The sequence below is a fragment of the Coregonus lavaretus genome, assembly GCF_964263955.1.
Source record: "Coregonus lavaretus genome assembly, chromosome: 6".
Classification (NCBI taxonomy): Eukaryota; Metazoa; Chordata; class Actinopteri; order Salmoniformes; family Salmonidae; genus Coregonus; species Coregonus lavaretus.
In genome coordinates, this window is record NC_139993.1 from 43,484,294 (window position 1) to 43,502,139 (window position 17,846).

The following is a 17,846-nucleotide window of genomic DNA, read 5'->3' on the forward strand; positions in this document are numbered from 1 at the left end:
CACGATGCCTAACTATGACGCCATAGCTAACTAGCATGCTAGCATCCAATAACACACAGTTTAGCACCAATACTTGGTTACAACAAACTACCAATAGTGTGTTAACACACTAAACAGATAATTCGTGTCCGTGTCTAGTTCCTTTCATAACGCAGCAATAATTAAACGTTGGCTAGCTAGCACAAATATATTGTATTTAGCTGCTACAGTACAGTTAGCTGGTCGTGTTGGCTAGCTAGCAATGGCTACTGTGTTGACTTTGTTTGAAAAACGGCTAGCTAGCTAGCTTCGTGCTACACCCGGCACCGCCGAATACAATGCTAACCTACAATAACTACCCACAACAGCCCACGATGCCTACCTACAATACCTAACTACAATCTAAATACATAATTAAGCCTTACTCGACAAAGCCCAAGCTATGTATAAAGCCAAACTTACCCGACGCCAGCTGACTGGGTGGCAGACAAGAAGACATTTGTCTTCTGCAATCAGTAGGTGTAATTAAGTACAGTAGCTACTAACTACCTAACGTTGATGCCTCAGATAATGAGGTTAGAAAAACAGCTGAATGGTAGGTAGCTAGCTGGCTTAATTACAGGTACTCTTAAGCGTGAAATAACATTGGAAACATCTATCCACCGTTGCTAAACGTTACCAGTAGCTACCCGCTAGCTAGCTAGCCTCGTGCTTCGCCGGGCTCCGCCGTATACATTACTTACCTACAATAATTACCTACAAAAACCTACATTAACTACCTAAATAAACTACCAACAATACCTAACTACAACTCCCTACCTACAATCTAAATACATGGTTTAAGCTTTACTCAACACCATATAAGAAGCCAAGCTTACCTCCTGCTAGAGAAAACACAACCTCTCCCGACCACAACCTCTCAACCTCCATATTCAGTTAGACTGATGATGTTGTATAATATAGAATGCCTAGTATGCTCACAACTTCATTGTGGTATAGATATTGCTAGAGGTTGTACATACAGTATGTATATCATGGTGTTTTATATCATATATTTTTTACAAATGTACTGACAAGTGACTAAATTATTCCAGCTGCGTCAGAAACCAGACATATATACAGTAGACTAAAAATATACTACTAATGCTTATAATAAATACTACAGTACTACTTGCATATGGTGTGTTTGGGTGGTGCAGTGAGGTGTTCGGAGTCACTTTGATACAAGGGGAGATTGTTGTTATGGGACCTTTCACATCTCTTGAGAGTCATTGACTTCTTTGTATCCAAGCGGTATTGTCTGTGAGAGAAAGACAAAAACACTATTAGACATTCATGGCCAATCGTTGTGTACTGTCTGTATTCCTACTGTAGCAGTATGGTATAGAATATGAGACATCCCACAGACTCATGGTAGCTAGCTAGCTAGCTACAACACCATGTATAGTTACTCCAAGACTAATATGAGTCATAAAGCCAAAGTCATTCCTTTACGCTCCGCCATCATCAAAACATTTCTCCAGTTTTGTTCCTAATGAGAGGCACTGAGGCTAGCTAGGCTAACTAGCTATAATGTTAGACTACAGTACATTTTAAGTATAGCAAACACAGCTAGCTAGCTAACTAGCTAAACTTGGCTAGCTTGGCTTGTAATGGTACTAGCAAGCCCCATTATGGCCGAATTGATCACCAAATTGTACTGTACTGAACAACACTGCCTCGTGTAAAAACAGAGGTTATATTGCCAGCTAGCTACCAACAGCAAAACAAATTACTTGTTTGTAATTTGCCCTCATGAGTCCTGGTCCAGCTGGTCTAGGCTGCCGCCGCTGCTTGCTGGTCTCGCTATTTCTTTTCTCGCTGTCTCAACTCTTCTTCAGTGTATTCTGTCTTAAATAAATAGGGCTGTATGTTCCTATGTAAAAGAACACAAAACATTTTTTGTCGTCCAGCTCTTCTTGTAAAGAGGATTCATCAGAAGCAGCCATTGTAGCTAATTATTTAGCAATCTCGGATAGACAGTGCACGGTAACAACTCCAGTGAACTTGTAAACTAGTACTGCCCCTGTTTTGAAAAGCCTGCCTTCGAGGGTGGGAACAAGGAAGCAGGGCTCCCGTCAGGCTGTAGTGTTTACAAAGCCAGGGAAAATATATATCCTGCAATGTCCTGGCAGATAGGAACATTATTGCGACAAGTCCAATGGCTCTATTGAACAACAACAACCATATCTACTCACTTCTAGCATGATCATGCAATCGGCAAAACACAAAAGCCACAATAATTGCTACAAAACATGCCTCCATTTATTTTTATATCAGGCAGTAGGCTCAATCAACCAATGACGCAATTGATTGAACTCTCCCAGCACGAAAATGCAAAAATACAGCTATAGTGCATAATTATTTCTTAAAAACCCTCTCATCATTCACCTTTCTTTTTGATGACCTATATACCCCTTTTACCAAAGAGCACCTTCTATTTACAAAGACCTACTATTGTCTCAAAATGTATCCCACTTTTCCTTGAAGTCAGAACTAGGCCAATGATTATGCTTTTACATACGTACAAAATATATGCCATTTAGCAGAACATGTCAAAACATTGACATTATCTGAATGCATCACACATGGCCACAGATTCTACTGCCCATTTCTTTATGTTGTTCCCCCACACTGTCTTTTTGTTCAGAGTCAGACAGGATGTCCATGTGCATCACAGTGATCCAGTTAAAGTTGCCTATTTAAGGATCCATTGATCAGTTAGCCCTCTGAGGCCTGGGTTCACACACTGCAGGGCACTCTCCAGTCTCTATGAGTTGATTAGAGGTGGACTGCAGAAAATACACCTCCATTACAAGATTTACAGCACCTGCACGTGGAAAAAACCTTCTCTAATCGCCATTACATACAGGGATAATATATGTAAACATTCATAACAGTATACATTTCCATCCCTTTAGCAGAATGCCATTATGAGAAGGAGTCAGCTGTTGTATCTCTGGAATGGGAAGCACTCTATAACAGCTTCTGCAGGGCAGGACAGTGTACTCTGAGCATTGTCAATTGATAAAATCCTGGTTAACTGATGGTTACAGGCGGTGCTGCTGCTGCTACAGCGTGGTCTAATGCATCGTCTGGGTAGTGTACTGTAGTACAGAGGAGTGGACGCTGCATGGGGGATGGCCCACAGCTGCTCTGGCTGCATGCCAAACTCCTGCCTCCTCAAGGCGCAGGATCATTTAAGCACAAATATATGAACAAAGATTTCACTATCTCGTTATCATAGCAGACAAAGAAATTAAATATTTATTGGGAGAAGGAGGGAGGCAAGGCAACACTGGGCAGAATGACCCATTCTCTCCCTTCTCTCCTCTCAATCTCTGTGCTATTGAGTTTCCTTTCTCCAAGATTCTTAGCTTTATCTGGAATTTAATGGCCTCTGTTGCCCTTTCATTCAGAGTCTCTTAAGGATGTTGGATATTTCCTCTCAGATTCTTGTTTCTGTTTGAGTATTGTTTCTGTAATGTTGGTACTGTGTAGTCCCCCCTGAGTTACCTGGTATAAACATGATACCAAAGGTCAAATTGAGATCCCATTTAAAAATGCTCATTCTTTGTACAGTAAGATCTGTTAATTGGTTTGGATTTCTGTTTGTTCCTGATTTGTCTGGTATATTTGGTACATGCTGGTACTTTTAAAATGTGTGCTATTCATGTCCCCTTTCTGCTTTTAAAATTTCTAGAGGCCCATGTTTATTCCAAACTACCTCCTCATCCTCCCACAGTACATCCAGGGGGACTGTTACAGCAAGCCACAGTCAATCTTTAATCTTAAACCTTCATTTCAGCTTTTTCAAAAACATTTATTAGAAACTGTTCCCCACAGCTTCTGTTTCAAAGCCTCTGGAGCTGCATTCACAAACAGCAGCCGAGGCTCAGCCTCTGCTACCATATAATACTGCCAGATCTACAGTATCTCTCTGACTATCTGTTTCTCTGTCTTTCTCTCTGCATTTTGAATACTATTGTTGTAGTATTGTTTTCAGTCTTTCCCTTCCCCTCTAGTCCTTGTATTCTGCTAAACTCATTACTCTTCTCTATTTAATGACAAATCTCTTTCACACTCTCTGCCCCCCCCCCCCCTCTCTATCTCTCTCTCTCTCTTTCTGTCTGTCTGTCTGTTGTTACCTTTCAGAGGCAGCTGCTGAGCTGTATTCGAGGTGGAAACTGCCCTGGACCAAATGTCAGCTCCCTGCAGATCCCTGGGGACGTAAGCTTCTTTGCCAACCACCTCGCTGTCCCTACTATGGAGTTTGCATTTGAACAGACCAAAGCAGAAGAGGTACTGAGACCCATGCACAAACAGAAGCATAACATTTTATGATAGGGTCTAGTAGTAATAGATGATTGCTCCGTTATTTATAAACAACATTATAGGTGAATTAAAGATTTTCCTCCTTATTGACTAGTTTGTTAAAAGTCCAGTGTTATTGTCTATTGCTATGTCTATGACACCTGGTTTAAAGGTATTATCCTGAATTGGGTTGTGTGCTAAAATTGAGGGCATATATTTTTGAGGAAACGGGATGTGTATCACTGTAGGATTTCCTATAAGCAAACATGTAGATGCTAGGTACCCTGGCACTAATGTGTTTGGAAACAAGCAGATGTTCTGTACCAGAATGACTGGGATTGTGACAAGAACGTGGTCCAGTGCACATTTTGTACTGCCGTTTAACATCTGTTGCCTCATACAGTTTCCTCAAGTACACACTCATTACACAGTCAGTATTTAAGGCTGTTGAGTCTGCCTCCCAGTATGCAGCTCTTTACACGATGATCTGTCTCGAAAGTTTCCTCAGACATTTTTGTGTCTCTTGTTCTTTTGAGGAGGAATACATTTGGCATGTTTTCCTATGAAAGTCAGATAATACAGCAACCACATGCTATCTTTCTGTTTTCAGAGTCTATGTCTGGGAGTGGTACTGACATGGTCAGAAAAAAAAGAATACACTTTATTTGTTCCCCTTTGCTGTTGTTTAGCTGCTTCTGAAATAGAGCGTGGCGTAGTGTTTGAAATGGCACACTCTGTCTCGGCAACTGACCCAGTCTGCAGATAGAATGTGATAGATACAATCTAGTCTAGCGTAGACTCTCCAGATGTGCTGTATACCATATAGATCATCTGAAGTAGGGGTGTCAAACATATGGCCCGTATTTATTTATTTTAATGTTAATTTCTTTGGGAAAACAAACTCAATATACTTTAAAATGACTAAAACCAAATCGAAACTGTGTACAAAATAATAATATGGACCTACATTCATAGAGTTTCTTGACTGACCAGCTCACTAAGAATCACCAAAATGAAAGCTAGACAGTCAGGGAGCATCGAAAATTCCCAAAACTGACATTTTGACGGCGAGGAAATATAACCCATTTTCAGTGCGGCCCCCAAGACCTCGTTGAAGACCGAATGTGGCCCCTTGGGCAAAATGAGTTTGACTCCCCTGGTTTAGAGACTATTTCTCTACAGGACTACTTTACTCTGATTGATATTTACATTTACATTTTAGTCATTTAGCAGACACTCTTATCCAGAGCGACTTACAGTTAGTGAGTGCATACATTATTATTATTTAATTTTTCCATACTGGCCCCCCGTGGGAATCAAACCCACAACCCTGGCGTTGCAAACGCCATGCTCTACCAACTGAGCTACATCCCTGCCGGCCATTCCCTCCCCTACCCTGGACGACGCTGGGCCAATTGTGTGCCACCCCATGGGTCTCCCGGTCGCGGCCGGCTACGACAGAACCTGGATTCGAACCAGTGAGCTGTGGGTGCTTGTCACGTTGTGATTGTATGCTATATGAAATACGGTTTAGACAAGACCTGAGGTACGTAGGGAATCCAATTGCTGTGTGAGAGACAGACCCCCACTGACAATTACAGGTTGAAGGATTCAGGCCAGTCATGATTTATTTATTTATTTTTCTGAGGGTGGGTAACTCATTGAGACTGATTGGCTAAACCCGAAATCGACTCACTAACCTTCCAACTTATGAATAATGCACTCTACAAAACAGTAGATGAATATACCTATGTCCCACAGCCAAAATGTAGGGAATTGTTGTTCTGTATTTATCCTTTGGCATTGCAATATCGGACTTATTCGCATGAGAGAAACATGCCTCGGCCATGCCATCTGTATGGAAATATAATGCATCAGTTTTTGTTTTTGCTAGAAGACCATTTCTATCTGTATGTTATTCTGTTAATGTGGGCATCTTTATTCAACATGCATTCTTGCCTCTTTTACAACGTAATTTCCCTATCCAAATGATGCAATGTATCTCAGTTCAGCCAGATACATGTCTATGTGACTGTCTGTCGCCATCAGACCCTGTCAGTATGACACCTGCCACCAGGCCCCGTCTTGCCTCCATTTCACGCCTCCTGTTGATGAGTGGTGGAGATGAAATCATTTGCATCCTCGGCTCACACATCTGGTGGACGCATGACTCTGGTGCTTTACACGTTAATGATGCAGACTCCTCGCCGTCTAAACAGCGCTCACCTGAAATAACTTCCCCAACTTTAAAAAGGGAAGATGATATCTTGTTAAATGTCTGCCACTGGCGGAACTGACTTAAGTTTTGAATGTCTTGAAATCACTGAATACTAGCTTCATAACTAGTTATGACACGGTCATAACCATGTCATAATATGTCATAACAGCTGACATAACTTGTCATAACCTTTTATAATATTGTCATAACACTGTCATGACACATATATTTAGGCCTGTTATGACATATTTAGCGTTATTTTATGGCTTGTTATGACACCTACATAAGAGTATCAAAACCCACAAAACCTACCACACAAAGCAAAAAACATTCCATTACACCATAGCCTACGTGTCAACAGTAAGTTTATGTTGTATATATATTTTTATTTATTTACTATATTAAATGATCATTGTAATTGTGCACACATTGATGTCAGACATCCCAATCCTCTGTTGCTGATGACTGGGATGAATGCAGGAGCTGATTTCAGGAGCAGGACAAGACACGTTCTTTTTGACTGATGACTGATAAAAGGACATGTACGTGATAGGCCTATCTGGCTTATATGATTATGATGGTCATAATGCTTCTTGACAGTGTCATAAAGTGTATTTTCTACAAGTTATTTAAAATATTACGAAAAAAACATGACTGTAAAGAATTCATTACAACAACAACAAAGGATTTAAGAAACAAACTTTCAAACGAAAGGAAACTTCTTAGCAAGGAAGAAACTCATTTGAATAAATGTGGGTTTTGACACTCTTATGTAGGTGTCATAATCAGCCATAAAATAATGCAATATATATCACAACAGGTGTAAATATATGGGTCATGACAGTGTTATGACTATATTATGACAGGTTATGACAAGTTATGTCAGCTTTTATGACATATTATGACATGGTTACGACCGTGTCATAAATTGTTATGACACTGGGTGTCAAGTAAAGTGTTACCAAACATTTATTTACTTTTCATCACCCTCAGAGATCAAAGTAAGAAATATCTGGTGTCTGCTTATTATTTGGCCTCTGCTGGTTTTAACCAGTTGATATATGATGTTAGGGTTTGAATATAATTATTCACACTCACTGTAAAACATATTACATCTTTCCTTGTCTCCTATTTTACTGTGCATGTACTGTAGAGTGCTGAGTAAGGAAGTGAAGTTTATAAACAAATGGAGTGCAAAACTTTTCCCCCGTTAGGGAGTGCAGCTGTGCACACTGCACAGTGATGACACTTCCTCCATACTCATTTGTACATCTGTCTCTTCCTCCCAACATGCCTGGCTAAGCATCAGCCCAGTGACACTGGTGTGCTTTAAACTGTAAAAGTAACCTTTTCCTGGCATTCAACACATCGGGCTGAATTAGAGCGTGGGGCGGTGAGACTGTTGGGAGGAAAGATCCCTGAGCCACAGACTGCAGTGTAGGACCAGGCTCATCACAAGGCTCTCCTGTGCAGCCAACAGCTTGAGGATGCATCTGAGTCAAAGCCCCCAGATTTGAAATGACACACTAGCTTAAAGGCTCTCCTTGGCTTCATTTTGTTTGTGAGTTAATAGTGTGTGTGCGTGTGCGTGCGTGTGTGTGTGTGTGTGTGTGTGTGTGTGTGTGTGTGTGTGTGTGTGTGTGTGTGTGTGTGTGTGTGTGTGTGTGTGTGTGTGTGTGTGTGTGTGTGTGTGTGTGTGTGTGAATTATGGGTTAGTGCTGAGCGATTAGTGCTTTTTGAGGTCGGTTCGGTTTCGGTTCGATTAATAAAAAAAGAATAATGGTTTTTGATTTGAGGTTCGATTATTTGGGTTGAATGCTGTAACAACACAGAATAAAGCAAATAATAAAAGCCTGCCCATTACACTTATTAACCATAATTTATTCACATTACTTTACTTTACAAAAATATTTCAGTTGTCGTGTATATTACATTTGTTTTATTTGATAACTTTATTATTTCATTCCAAGTCATTATCTCATGTCTTTAGAGCTACTGTCTGACAAAATCACTATTTAGTAGTTCTTCAAAGTAAATAATGTACCTCGCAAAGCAACAGCTGCTCTCCATATCCCCTCACCATCACCATTCTTGTCTCTTCTGTAGCAGGCGTAAAATAAACACAGACCGGACAAGTGGATGCGCAATGGATTATGGTCATTGTAGTCAATTACCACATTTTATGCGCTGAACTACGTAGACTATTGGCCTGTTGGAAACTACAACTCCCTACTACATCTCACAGTTCAGGCTTGATCTGATTTTTCTCTAGAGAAAGGTGCAGTGTTTGCATTGAGCTCACAGAAAAAAAACGAACTAAATGGAATTCAAATAATTGAACCACGTGTGCGTGCATGCATGTGTGCCTTCTGCATTCCCTACACATAGTTTGATGTCCAATGTTGAAAATATAGCTGACAAATTACAACAACATATAACAATTTAAATAATTTGTAAGAATGCATCAAAATGGAATCAACAAACACCATTGCCAGCTGTTTTATCATATTTTCTGGTGTTTAAAGAGGGCTTCAAAATACCAACACAACCTGTTTTGGGCAAGATTACCAGCTATATACACTAGCTTGCATCTGTGTTTTTTCAGAATTGCACCCACTCTAGTCTAAGTGGATGTGACTGGTCAGGGAGCCTACCCAGGCTCCTCTCTGCTCCAGAGGCTCTCTCACCAGATGGCTCCAATAGACTGACTGACTGACTGGGTCTCAGTCGCCCTGCTCTGGAGGTCACTATCGATCACAGTCCAGAAGTGTGGCATGCCAAAACCTGTCAGCCCATTTTCACTCCCTGAGTCCTGAGAAGGGGAATCAGTGCTGTCCACACACCGCAAATGTTATGATACCAAGTAATGTGATTTTCAGCCTAGCTAGAGAAATTACCCTTAGAAATGTCAAACAAGGGCACACTCTGGTTATACTGTTTGGTTTCTATTTGTGTGGACTGAGACCCTCAAACACAACCATCAAACAGCATACTGTGTCCAGTCATCCTCCTATTCCCCTGGTTCTCCCAAGCAGGCCCATGACACATCCCCTCATTATGACACACATGCAAACGCCCCTCTCCTCACGCCCTCTGACATTGCCCGGCTCTTTGGCTGCGTTCAGGTAGCCGGCTGCAGCAGTGTTACAGCAGTGTTCAGATTCCTGTCCTGAGGTGCTTTACCAGTGTACGCTGAGCTAATCTAATTAGCAGTGTGAAGTGGCTGCAGCTGGATGGGGCAGGGAGGGAGGGAGGCTACCCCCAGTAGTCTGTTGATCAGATGGCTCTGCCTCTGCTCCGGCCCATCCGCTGCTCTACCTCATTGCAGTGACAAGTAACTGGGCTGGGCTTGGCTACTGCGTATCCCACCATCTGGCTCTAACACATGGAGGTGATCCCGTTACTGATAACACTCTTCTGGTATGAAACACACACTTTGGTCTTCTTAGATGGAACATCATGCCTTATCACACTTTCTTTCATTGTCCATTGACATCTCATGACAATCGAAACCAGCACGCGTGTGAGATTTGGTTCTGGGTGCCGATATTACCACTGAAAATAATAATGTAATGCCATTAGGGGTTAGGGTTTTACAAAGTGGTCCATATAATGTTGTAGACTGTTGATAGGTTTCCAGTCAATATAGTAGGTCATTGCATTTAATGCACACCGTGGGATAGGGCCAAAGGGAAGGGAAATCAATGGAGTCTGGGCCTGGGCAATTCAAATTAAGATTGGACAATTAATGTGTAATCGAAGAGCAATCAAAAGTAACCTATTGTTAAAAGCAGCTGCTTAATGAGTCTATTTTTCACTCAATACAGAGAAAGGGGTGTCTGAGCTGCAAAGGTACAAAAAAGATTGCAAATACCTGTTTAGGAATACAATGCACCATGTAAACAACAGATGAGTTGTGTCTAAAACAATAGGCCTTACTGAATTAATCTTCCTCTTGTTCTTACCACAGGCAAACATACAACCTCCTGTACTCCTACAGAAAATGTGTTCTCCTACACAAAATGCAATTATTTTTTGGTTCCATGAAAGAGGAGAAAAGCATTTAACATATTTAATCCATTTAGGTGCTCTCGTTTCAAGGTCTAGCATGTCTTGAAGGTTTGTTAGAGGAAACTACCTTTTTTTCTTAAATTGAAATATTATCTTCTATTATTGTATCTCTTAATAATTTCCATTGGCCTTGAAATGGGGCCAACTCCAGAAATGGGAGAGTTGTTCCATTGGGACGTGAATACTCTGGGGAAATACACAATTTGTCCTTATTTATGGAAATTAGTCGTAGCTTGTCCCTTTTCAAGGAACATTTTAAAATAGAAGACACAGCCATGTCAATTGTTTCACGGTTTTCTATATTTTATCTGATCCTACTGCCTCCATTTCCAAATTTGAACTAGGTAGCACTTCTAACAGTGTTGTGTTATTTTTCAAGCTGTTGAATGTGATTACTATCTTCTTCTTTTTTAGAGTCCTTCCTTCCTGACATTTAGAGTGTTTGACTGGAGCTAGAATCATACTCCCTCATGTATAGCCATTACCCAAATCACAGCCTGCTCTGAAGTACTCTTTTTGGGGTTTTCTTTCTGTAAGCAGGCTGCTGTTTCTTCAAAAGCACTTGTCCTCAACGTATGCTAGCTAACCCCAGAGTGGGCACAACGGATGTAAAAAGATCATAAATGAGAGACAGCATGCAAAACGACCCAGCTTCCATGTTGTCTATGTATGGCCACATCACAAAGTAGTAATAAAGGATGACAAGCATAGCAACATCTGCTGTGTTACATTGTGTTTTAGCCAGTCTTAGCTAACACACACACGCATGCACGGACACAGGCATACTGTCACACCCTGATCTGTTTCACCTGTCTTTGTGATTGTCTCCACCCTCCTCCAGGTGTCACCCATCTTCCCCATTATCCCCAGTGTATTTATACCTGTGTTCTCTGTTTGTCTGTTGCCAGTTCGTTTTGTTTCGTCAAGCCTACCAGAGTTTTTCCCCTTGTGCCTGTCTTTCTCAAGTTCCTGTTTTCTAGTTTTCCCGGTTTTGACCATTCTGCCTACCCTGACCCTGAGCCTGCCTGCTGTTCTGTACCTTGTTACACCACCCTGGATTATTGACCTCTGCCTGCCCTGACCCTGAGACTGCCTGCCGTTCTGTACCTTTTGGACTCTGATCTGGATTACTGACCTCTGCCTGCCCTTGACCTGTTGTTTGCCTGCCCCCTGTTTTTGTAATAAACTTTTGTTACTTCGACACTGTCTGCATCTGTGTCTTCTCCTGAAACATGATAGTACGAACTGGCCATGACTGACCCAGCAGACTCGGACCAGCTCCGCAACGTTATCTCCTCCCAAGGAGCCACCATTGGAAAGCACAAGGAGTTGCTTTGTGTTCTCATGGAAGGGTTCCAGACCTTGGCCAAACGCCATGACCGAGCGTTTAACACATTGCTGGAGCAATTCCGCAGGATGTCTGTTAGGCAGCCTACCACGACGGTAACCTCCCAGCCCCTGTTTGCAGCGCGGCCTTCCCACCCACCCCGATTTCCCGAGAACCCCGCTTACCTCGCCCGGAAAGCTTCGCTGGAGAGTCTGGAACCTGTCGGGCATTTCTCGCTCAGTGTTCGCTCATCATCGAGCTGCAGCCCTCCTCCTTCCCCTCAGAACGCTCTAAGATAGCGTACCTCATCACGCTGATGTCCGGGAGGGCTCTCGCCTGGGCTTCGGCAGTGTGGGAACAACAGTCGGCTGTATGCTCCTGCTCTACAGGAGTTCATGCAGGAGGTAAAAAAAAGGTTTTCGATGCTCCATTGTCCGGGAGAGAGGCTGTCCGGAAGTTACTCCAGCTTCGGCAAGAATCCCACAGTGTGGCAGACTAAGCAGTGGATTTCCGCACGTTGGCAGCTGAATGCGTCTGGAACCCGGAAGCGCTGTTTGACACGTTCCTGCACAGAGTATCGGAGGAAGTAAAGGACGAGCTAGCAGCCCGGGAACTACCGACTGATCGCGACTCGCTCATCGCCTTGACCATTCGGATCGATGGGCAACTACGGGAACGTAGGAAAGAGAGGAAGTCCGATTCCACCTCGCCTCCGAGGCATCCCGGAAGTCCTACTCGGGTTTCCCTGAGAGTCTCCGAAGTCTGCCGATCCACCTCTTCCCGAGCCGATGCAACTAGGCAGAACTAGGCTGTCTCCAGCCGAACGGCAATACAGGCTTCACACAGAGTTGCCTGTATTGCGGGACTACTGGACATTTTGTCCACCTCTCCGCCATTCCCACAGAAAACCAGGACCTCCGGGAGGTGTTCAGTAAGGCCCGGCCACTTTGCTTCCGCCTCACTGACCCTACGACTGCAGAATCGACCTTCTCCCAGGCATCACTCCGCCCCGGGGATGACTGTACTCGCAGACAGGTCCGGAGACCAAGGCTATGGAGACCTACATTGAGGACTCCCTAGCTGCCGGGTTCATCTGTCCTTCTGCCTCCCCCGCCGGCGCAGGGTTCTTCTTTGTGGAGAAGAAGAACAAAACCCTGCGCCCATGCATCGACTACGGGGCCTCTACGACATCACGGTGAAGAAACGCTACCCGCTACCACTCATCTCCTCGGCCTTCGAGCCGCTCCAGGGGGCCAACATGTTCACCAAGTTGGACCTACGGAACGCCTACCACCTGTTGCAGATACGGGAGGGGGACAAGTGGAAGACTGCCTTCAACATGGCCAGCGGTCACTACGAGTATCTGGTCATGCCATTTGGCCTTACCAATGCTCCAGCTGTGTTCCAGGCCCTGGTTAATGATGTTCTCCGTGACATGTTGAACCGGTTCGTATTAGCCTACCTCGATGACATCCTCGTCTTCTCCCGCTCCACCCAAGAACATGTGCTTTACGTCCGACAGGTCCTCCAATGCCTCTTGGAGAACCAGCTTTTTGTGAAAGTGGAGAAATGCGAATTCTATCGCTCCACCATCCCCTTCCTGGGCTACATCATCGCAGCAGGGAGTGTACAGATGGATCCCGGGAAGGTGAAAGCGGTGGTGGATTGGCCCCAGCCTACATCCAGAGTGCAGCTGCAATGTTTCCTGGGATTCGCCAACTTTTATCGCCGGTTTATCCGGGGTTACAGCACCCTGGCTTCCCCCCTCTCTGCACTCACCTCTCCCAAGGTTCCATTCACATTGTCCCCAGCCACTGACCGGGCGTTCCAGGACCTCAAACACCGTTTCACCACTGCTCCCATCTTGGTTCATCCTGACCCGTCCCGCCAGTTCATGGTGGAGGCCGATGCTTCGGATGTTGGAGTGGGGGCGGTCCTGTCCCAGCGTTCGGCCCTGGTCCTCAAATTACATCCCTGTGCCTTCTTCTCCCATAGCCTCGACACCACGGAGAGGAATTATGATGTAGAGCATCGTGAGCTTCTCGCAGTGAAGATGGCGTTGGAAAAGTGGAGGCACTGGCCGGAGGGTGCGGAACATCCGTTCATTGTGTGGACAGACCACAAGAACTTGGGATATCTCCGCACCGCCAAGCATCTCAATTCCAGGCAATTTAGGTGGGCCCTGCTTTTCACCCAGTTCAACTTCTCCCTCTAATACCGACAGGGATCCAAGAATGTCAAGCCAGATGCGTTGTCACGCCGCTATAGCTCCACAGTTACACCCCCGGAATCTGAGACCATCCTTCCCACCTCGTGCTTGGCGACGGCACTCAGTTGGGGAATAGGGAAGCAGGTCCGGGAGGCACAGCGTTCCCAGCCGAACCACGTGTTCATCGCCACCTACACGATCTGTGCGCAGAACAAAATTCCTCAGCAAACTCCGGCTGGTCTCCTCCAACCTCTGCCTGTTCCTCACCGTCCCTGGTCTCACATATCCCTGGACTTTGTCACAGGTCTTCCCCGTCTGATGGCAACACCGCCATCCTGACAGTTGTGGACGGTTTTCCGAAGCTGCCCACTTCATTCCTCTCCCCAAGCTACCCTCCGCCAAAGAGACAGCCCAGCTCATGGTGCAGCACGTCTTCCGGATCCGTGGTCTCCCAGTGGACATGGTCTCCGACCGGGGTCCTCAGTTTTCGTTCTGGAAGGCGTTCTGCACACTCATTGGGTCGTCGGCCAGCCTGTCCTCGGGTTTCCACCCTCAGTCCAACGGCCAGTCGGAGCGAGCCAACCAAGACCTGGAGAGACCTCTGCACTGCCTGGTCCGCCAACCCCACCACCTGGAGCCAGCAACTAGTGTGGGTCGAATACGCCCGCAACACCCTTCCCTGCTCTGCCACGGGTCTTTCGCCCTTTGAGTGTTCCCTGGGTTATCAGCCCCCGCTCTTCCCGGAGCGAGAGGAAGAGGTTGGCATACCCTCAGCCCAGATGTTTGTCCGCTGCTGTCGTCGTACCTGGAGGAGAGCCCGGTCGGCTCTTCTCAAGACCACTTCCAGGTATCGACGACAAGCGGACCGCCACCGGACCCCGGTTCCCCGGTATCGTCTCAGGCAGAAGGTATGGCTGTCCACCCGAGATCTGCCCCTCCGGATGGCGTCCCGCAAACTTTCCCCCCGGTTTATCAGCCCTTTCCCATCTCCAAGATCATTAGCCCCTTTGCTGTTCGTCTTCTGTTTCCCCGTACCCTCCGTATACATCCCACTTTTCATGTGTCTAGGATCAAACCCATGTTTCACAGCCCTTTGTCTCCTGTTTCCAGTTTCCGGTTTTGACCATTCTGCCTGCCCTGACCCTGAGCCTGCCTGCCGTTCTGTACCTTGTCACACCACCCGGGATTATTGACCTCTGCCTGCCCTGACCCTGAGACTGCCTGCCGTTCTGTACCTTTTGGAATCTGATCTGGATTACTGACCTCTGCTTGCCTGTCACGATCGCCAATGAAGTATGACCAAAGCGCAGCGTTGGGAGTGAACATGATGATTTTAATTTTGAAACACACGACAAAACAAAACACGATCCGTGACGTCCTCAGTTACACCGACTGAATAAAGAACAAAAACCCACAACCACAAGGTGAACACAGACATTTAAATATGGCTCCCAATCAGAGATAACGAGATGACAGCTGACACTCGTTACCTCCGATTGGGAGTCACTGACCAAACATAGAACGCGAACACCTAGACACTACCCACAGTACACAACACACGGAAATCTACACACCCTGACTAAACACAAAAAGTCCTAGAACCAGAGTGTGACAGTACCCCCCCCCAAAGGCGCGGACTGCGACCGCGCCTAACTACAAGCAAACAGGGGAGGGCTGGGTGGGCATTCCTCCTCGGCGGCGGCTCCGGCTCCGGGCTTCCTCCCCACTTCCTCTCCAACCCCCCAAAGTACCCCTGGTCCTGCCTAGCCCCGCTGGCCGGAACCGGACTGACGACACGCGCCCCTGGCTTGGTGCGTGGATCCAGGCTGGACGGCTCTGGCGGATCCCGGCTGGACGGCTCTGGCGGATCCCGGCTGGACGGCTCTGGCGGATCCCGGCTGGACGGCTCTGGCGGATCCCGGCTGGACGGCTCTGGCGGATCCTGGCTGGACGGCTCTGGCGGATCCTGGCTGGAAGGCTCTGGCGGATCCCGGCTGGAAGGCTCTGGCGGATCCCGGCTGGACGGCTCTGGCAGATCCCGGCTGGACGGCTCTGGCGGATCCTGGCTGGACGGGTCTGGCGGATCCTGGCTGGACGGCTCTGGCGGATCCTGGCTGGACGGCTCATGGCTGGCTGACGGATCTGGCTGCTCATGGCTGGCTGACGGATCTGGCTGCTCATGGATGGCTGACGGATCTGGCTGCTCATGGCTGGCTGACGGATCTGGCTGCTCATGGCTGGCGGAAGGATCTGGCTGCTCATGGCTGGCGGAAGGCTCTGGCTGATCCTGTCTGGCGGAAGGCTCTGGCTGATCCTGTCTGGCGGACGGCTCTGGCTGGACAGGGCTGACGACGCACCCCGTAGGCTCGGTGCGTTGAGCAGGGACAGGCCGGGCTGGGCTGGCGAAACGCACCACAGACTTGGTGCGGGGCGCAGGAACAGGCCGAGCTGGGCTGGCGACGTACCCCGTAGGCTTGGTGCGTTGAGCAGGGACAGACAGAACCGCACTGGGGACACACACCCCTGGCCCTACACGGGGATCAGGAACGGGCCGGACCGGACTGGAAACACCCCCCAGTACCTCTCGCCGTGCCTCCACACTTTCCATCCCCTTCGTAACCAGTGGCCCCCTTAAACTGGCGGCCATATCTGCCAACCTCTTGCACTCCTCCGGGCCGTACACCTTCTGCCCCGACGTCGTGAGCCCCCCCCTAAAAATTTTCTGGGGGTCTCTCCTCTCGGTGGACCAGGCCTCCATAGTCCTCTCCCAACCTTCGCTCTTCTGGCTCCACCACCCGTTATCCAACTGCTGCTTGGTCTCGTTGTGGTGGGTTTTTCTGTCACGATCGCCAATGAAGTATGACCAAAGCGCAGCGTTGGGAGTGAACATGATGATTTTAATTTTGAAACACACGACAAAACAAAACACGATCCGTGACGTCCTCAGTTACACCGACTGAATAAAGAACAAAAACCCACAACCACAAGGTGAACACAGACATTTAAATATGGCTCCCAATCAGAGATAACGAGCCGACAGCTGACACTCGTTACCTCCGATTGGGAGTCACTGACCAAACATAGAACGCGAACACCTAGACACTACCCACAGTACACAACACACGGAAATCTACACACCCTGACTAAACACAAAAAGTCCTAGAACCAGAGTGTGACATTGCCCTTGACCTGTTGTTTGCCTGCCCCCTGTTTTTGTGATAAACTTTTGTTACTTTGACATTGTCTGCATCTGTGTCTTCTCCTGAAACGTGATACATACACACTAGGGCTGGGCGATATGATCTAAAAATCATATCTCAAATCTTTGTAATGTTTTCGCTGAATAAGCTTTGTTGTACAATTAAAAGTAAAATACATTGCATTTCAAACAGTCAGGAATAATCTAATAAATTCAGGGCTTGTGAAATTATACCTAGGCTACAAATAAGACTTTCACAATCATAAGACCCACTAATAATTACATTATTTTATAAAAATAGTTCAACCTGCTTTTTTGTAATAAATACTGATCTGGCTTTCAAGTCTGTTTATGAAAAAGCCCTTTTTGTTACAAATTTAACCAGGACTATGCATAATGCACATTCACTAATAATGACTAACTTCTTGTAGCAGCCAGGCATTATAGAAAATGAACACAGCTAGATCTCATGAACAATCTCTCAAGCACA

General features: G+C 46.1%; 1 protein-coding gene across 1 annotated transcript in view; it reads left to right on the forward strand.

Annotated features, from left to right (window-relative positions):
• Nucleotides 1–17,846, forward strand: part of naaladl2 (N-acetylated alpha-linked acidic dipeptidase like 2) — a gene marked incomplete at its 3' end in the record, with an annotated part of 270,856 nt that overhangs the window by 218,337 nt on the left and 34,673 nt on the right. Inside the window, exon 10 of the mRNA XM_084163867.1 lies at nucleotides 4,174–4,320. Within this exon, the coding sequence (XP_084019993.1) occupies nucleotides 4,174–4,320 (147 nt within the window). The remainder of the gene's footprint in view (nucleotides 1–4,173; nucleotides 4,321–17,846) is intronic.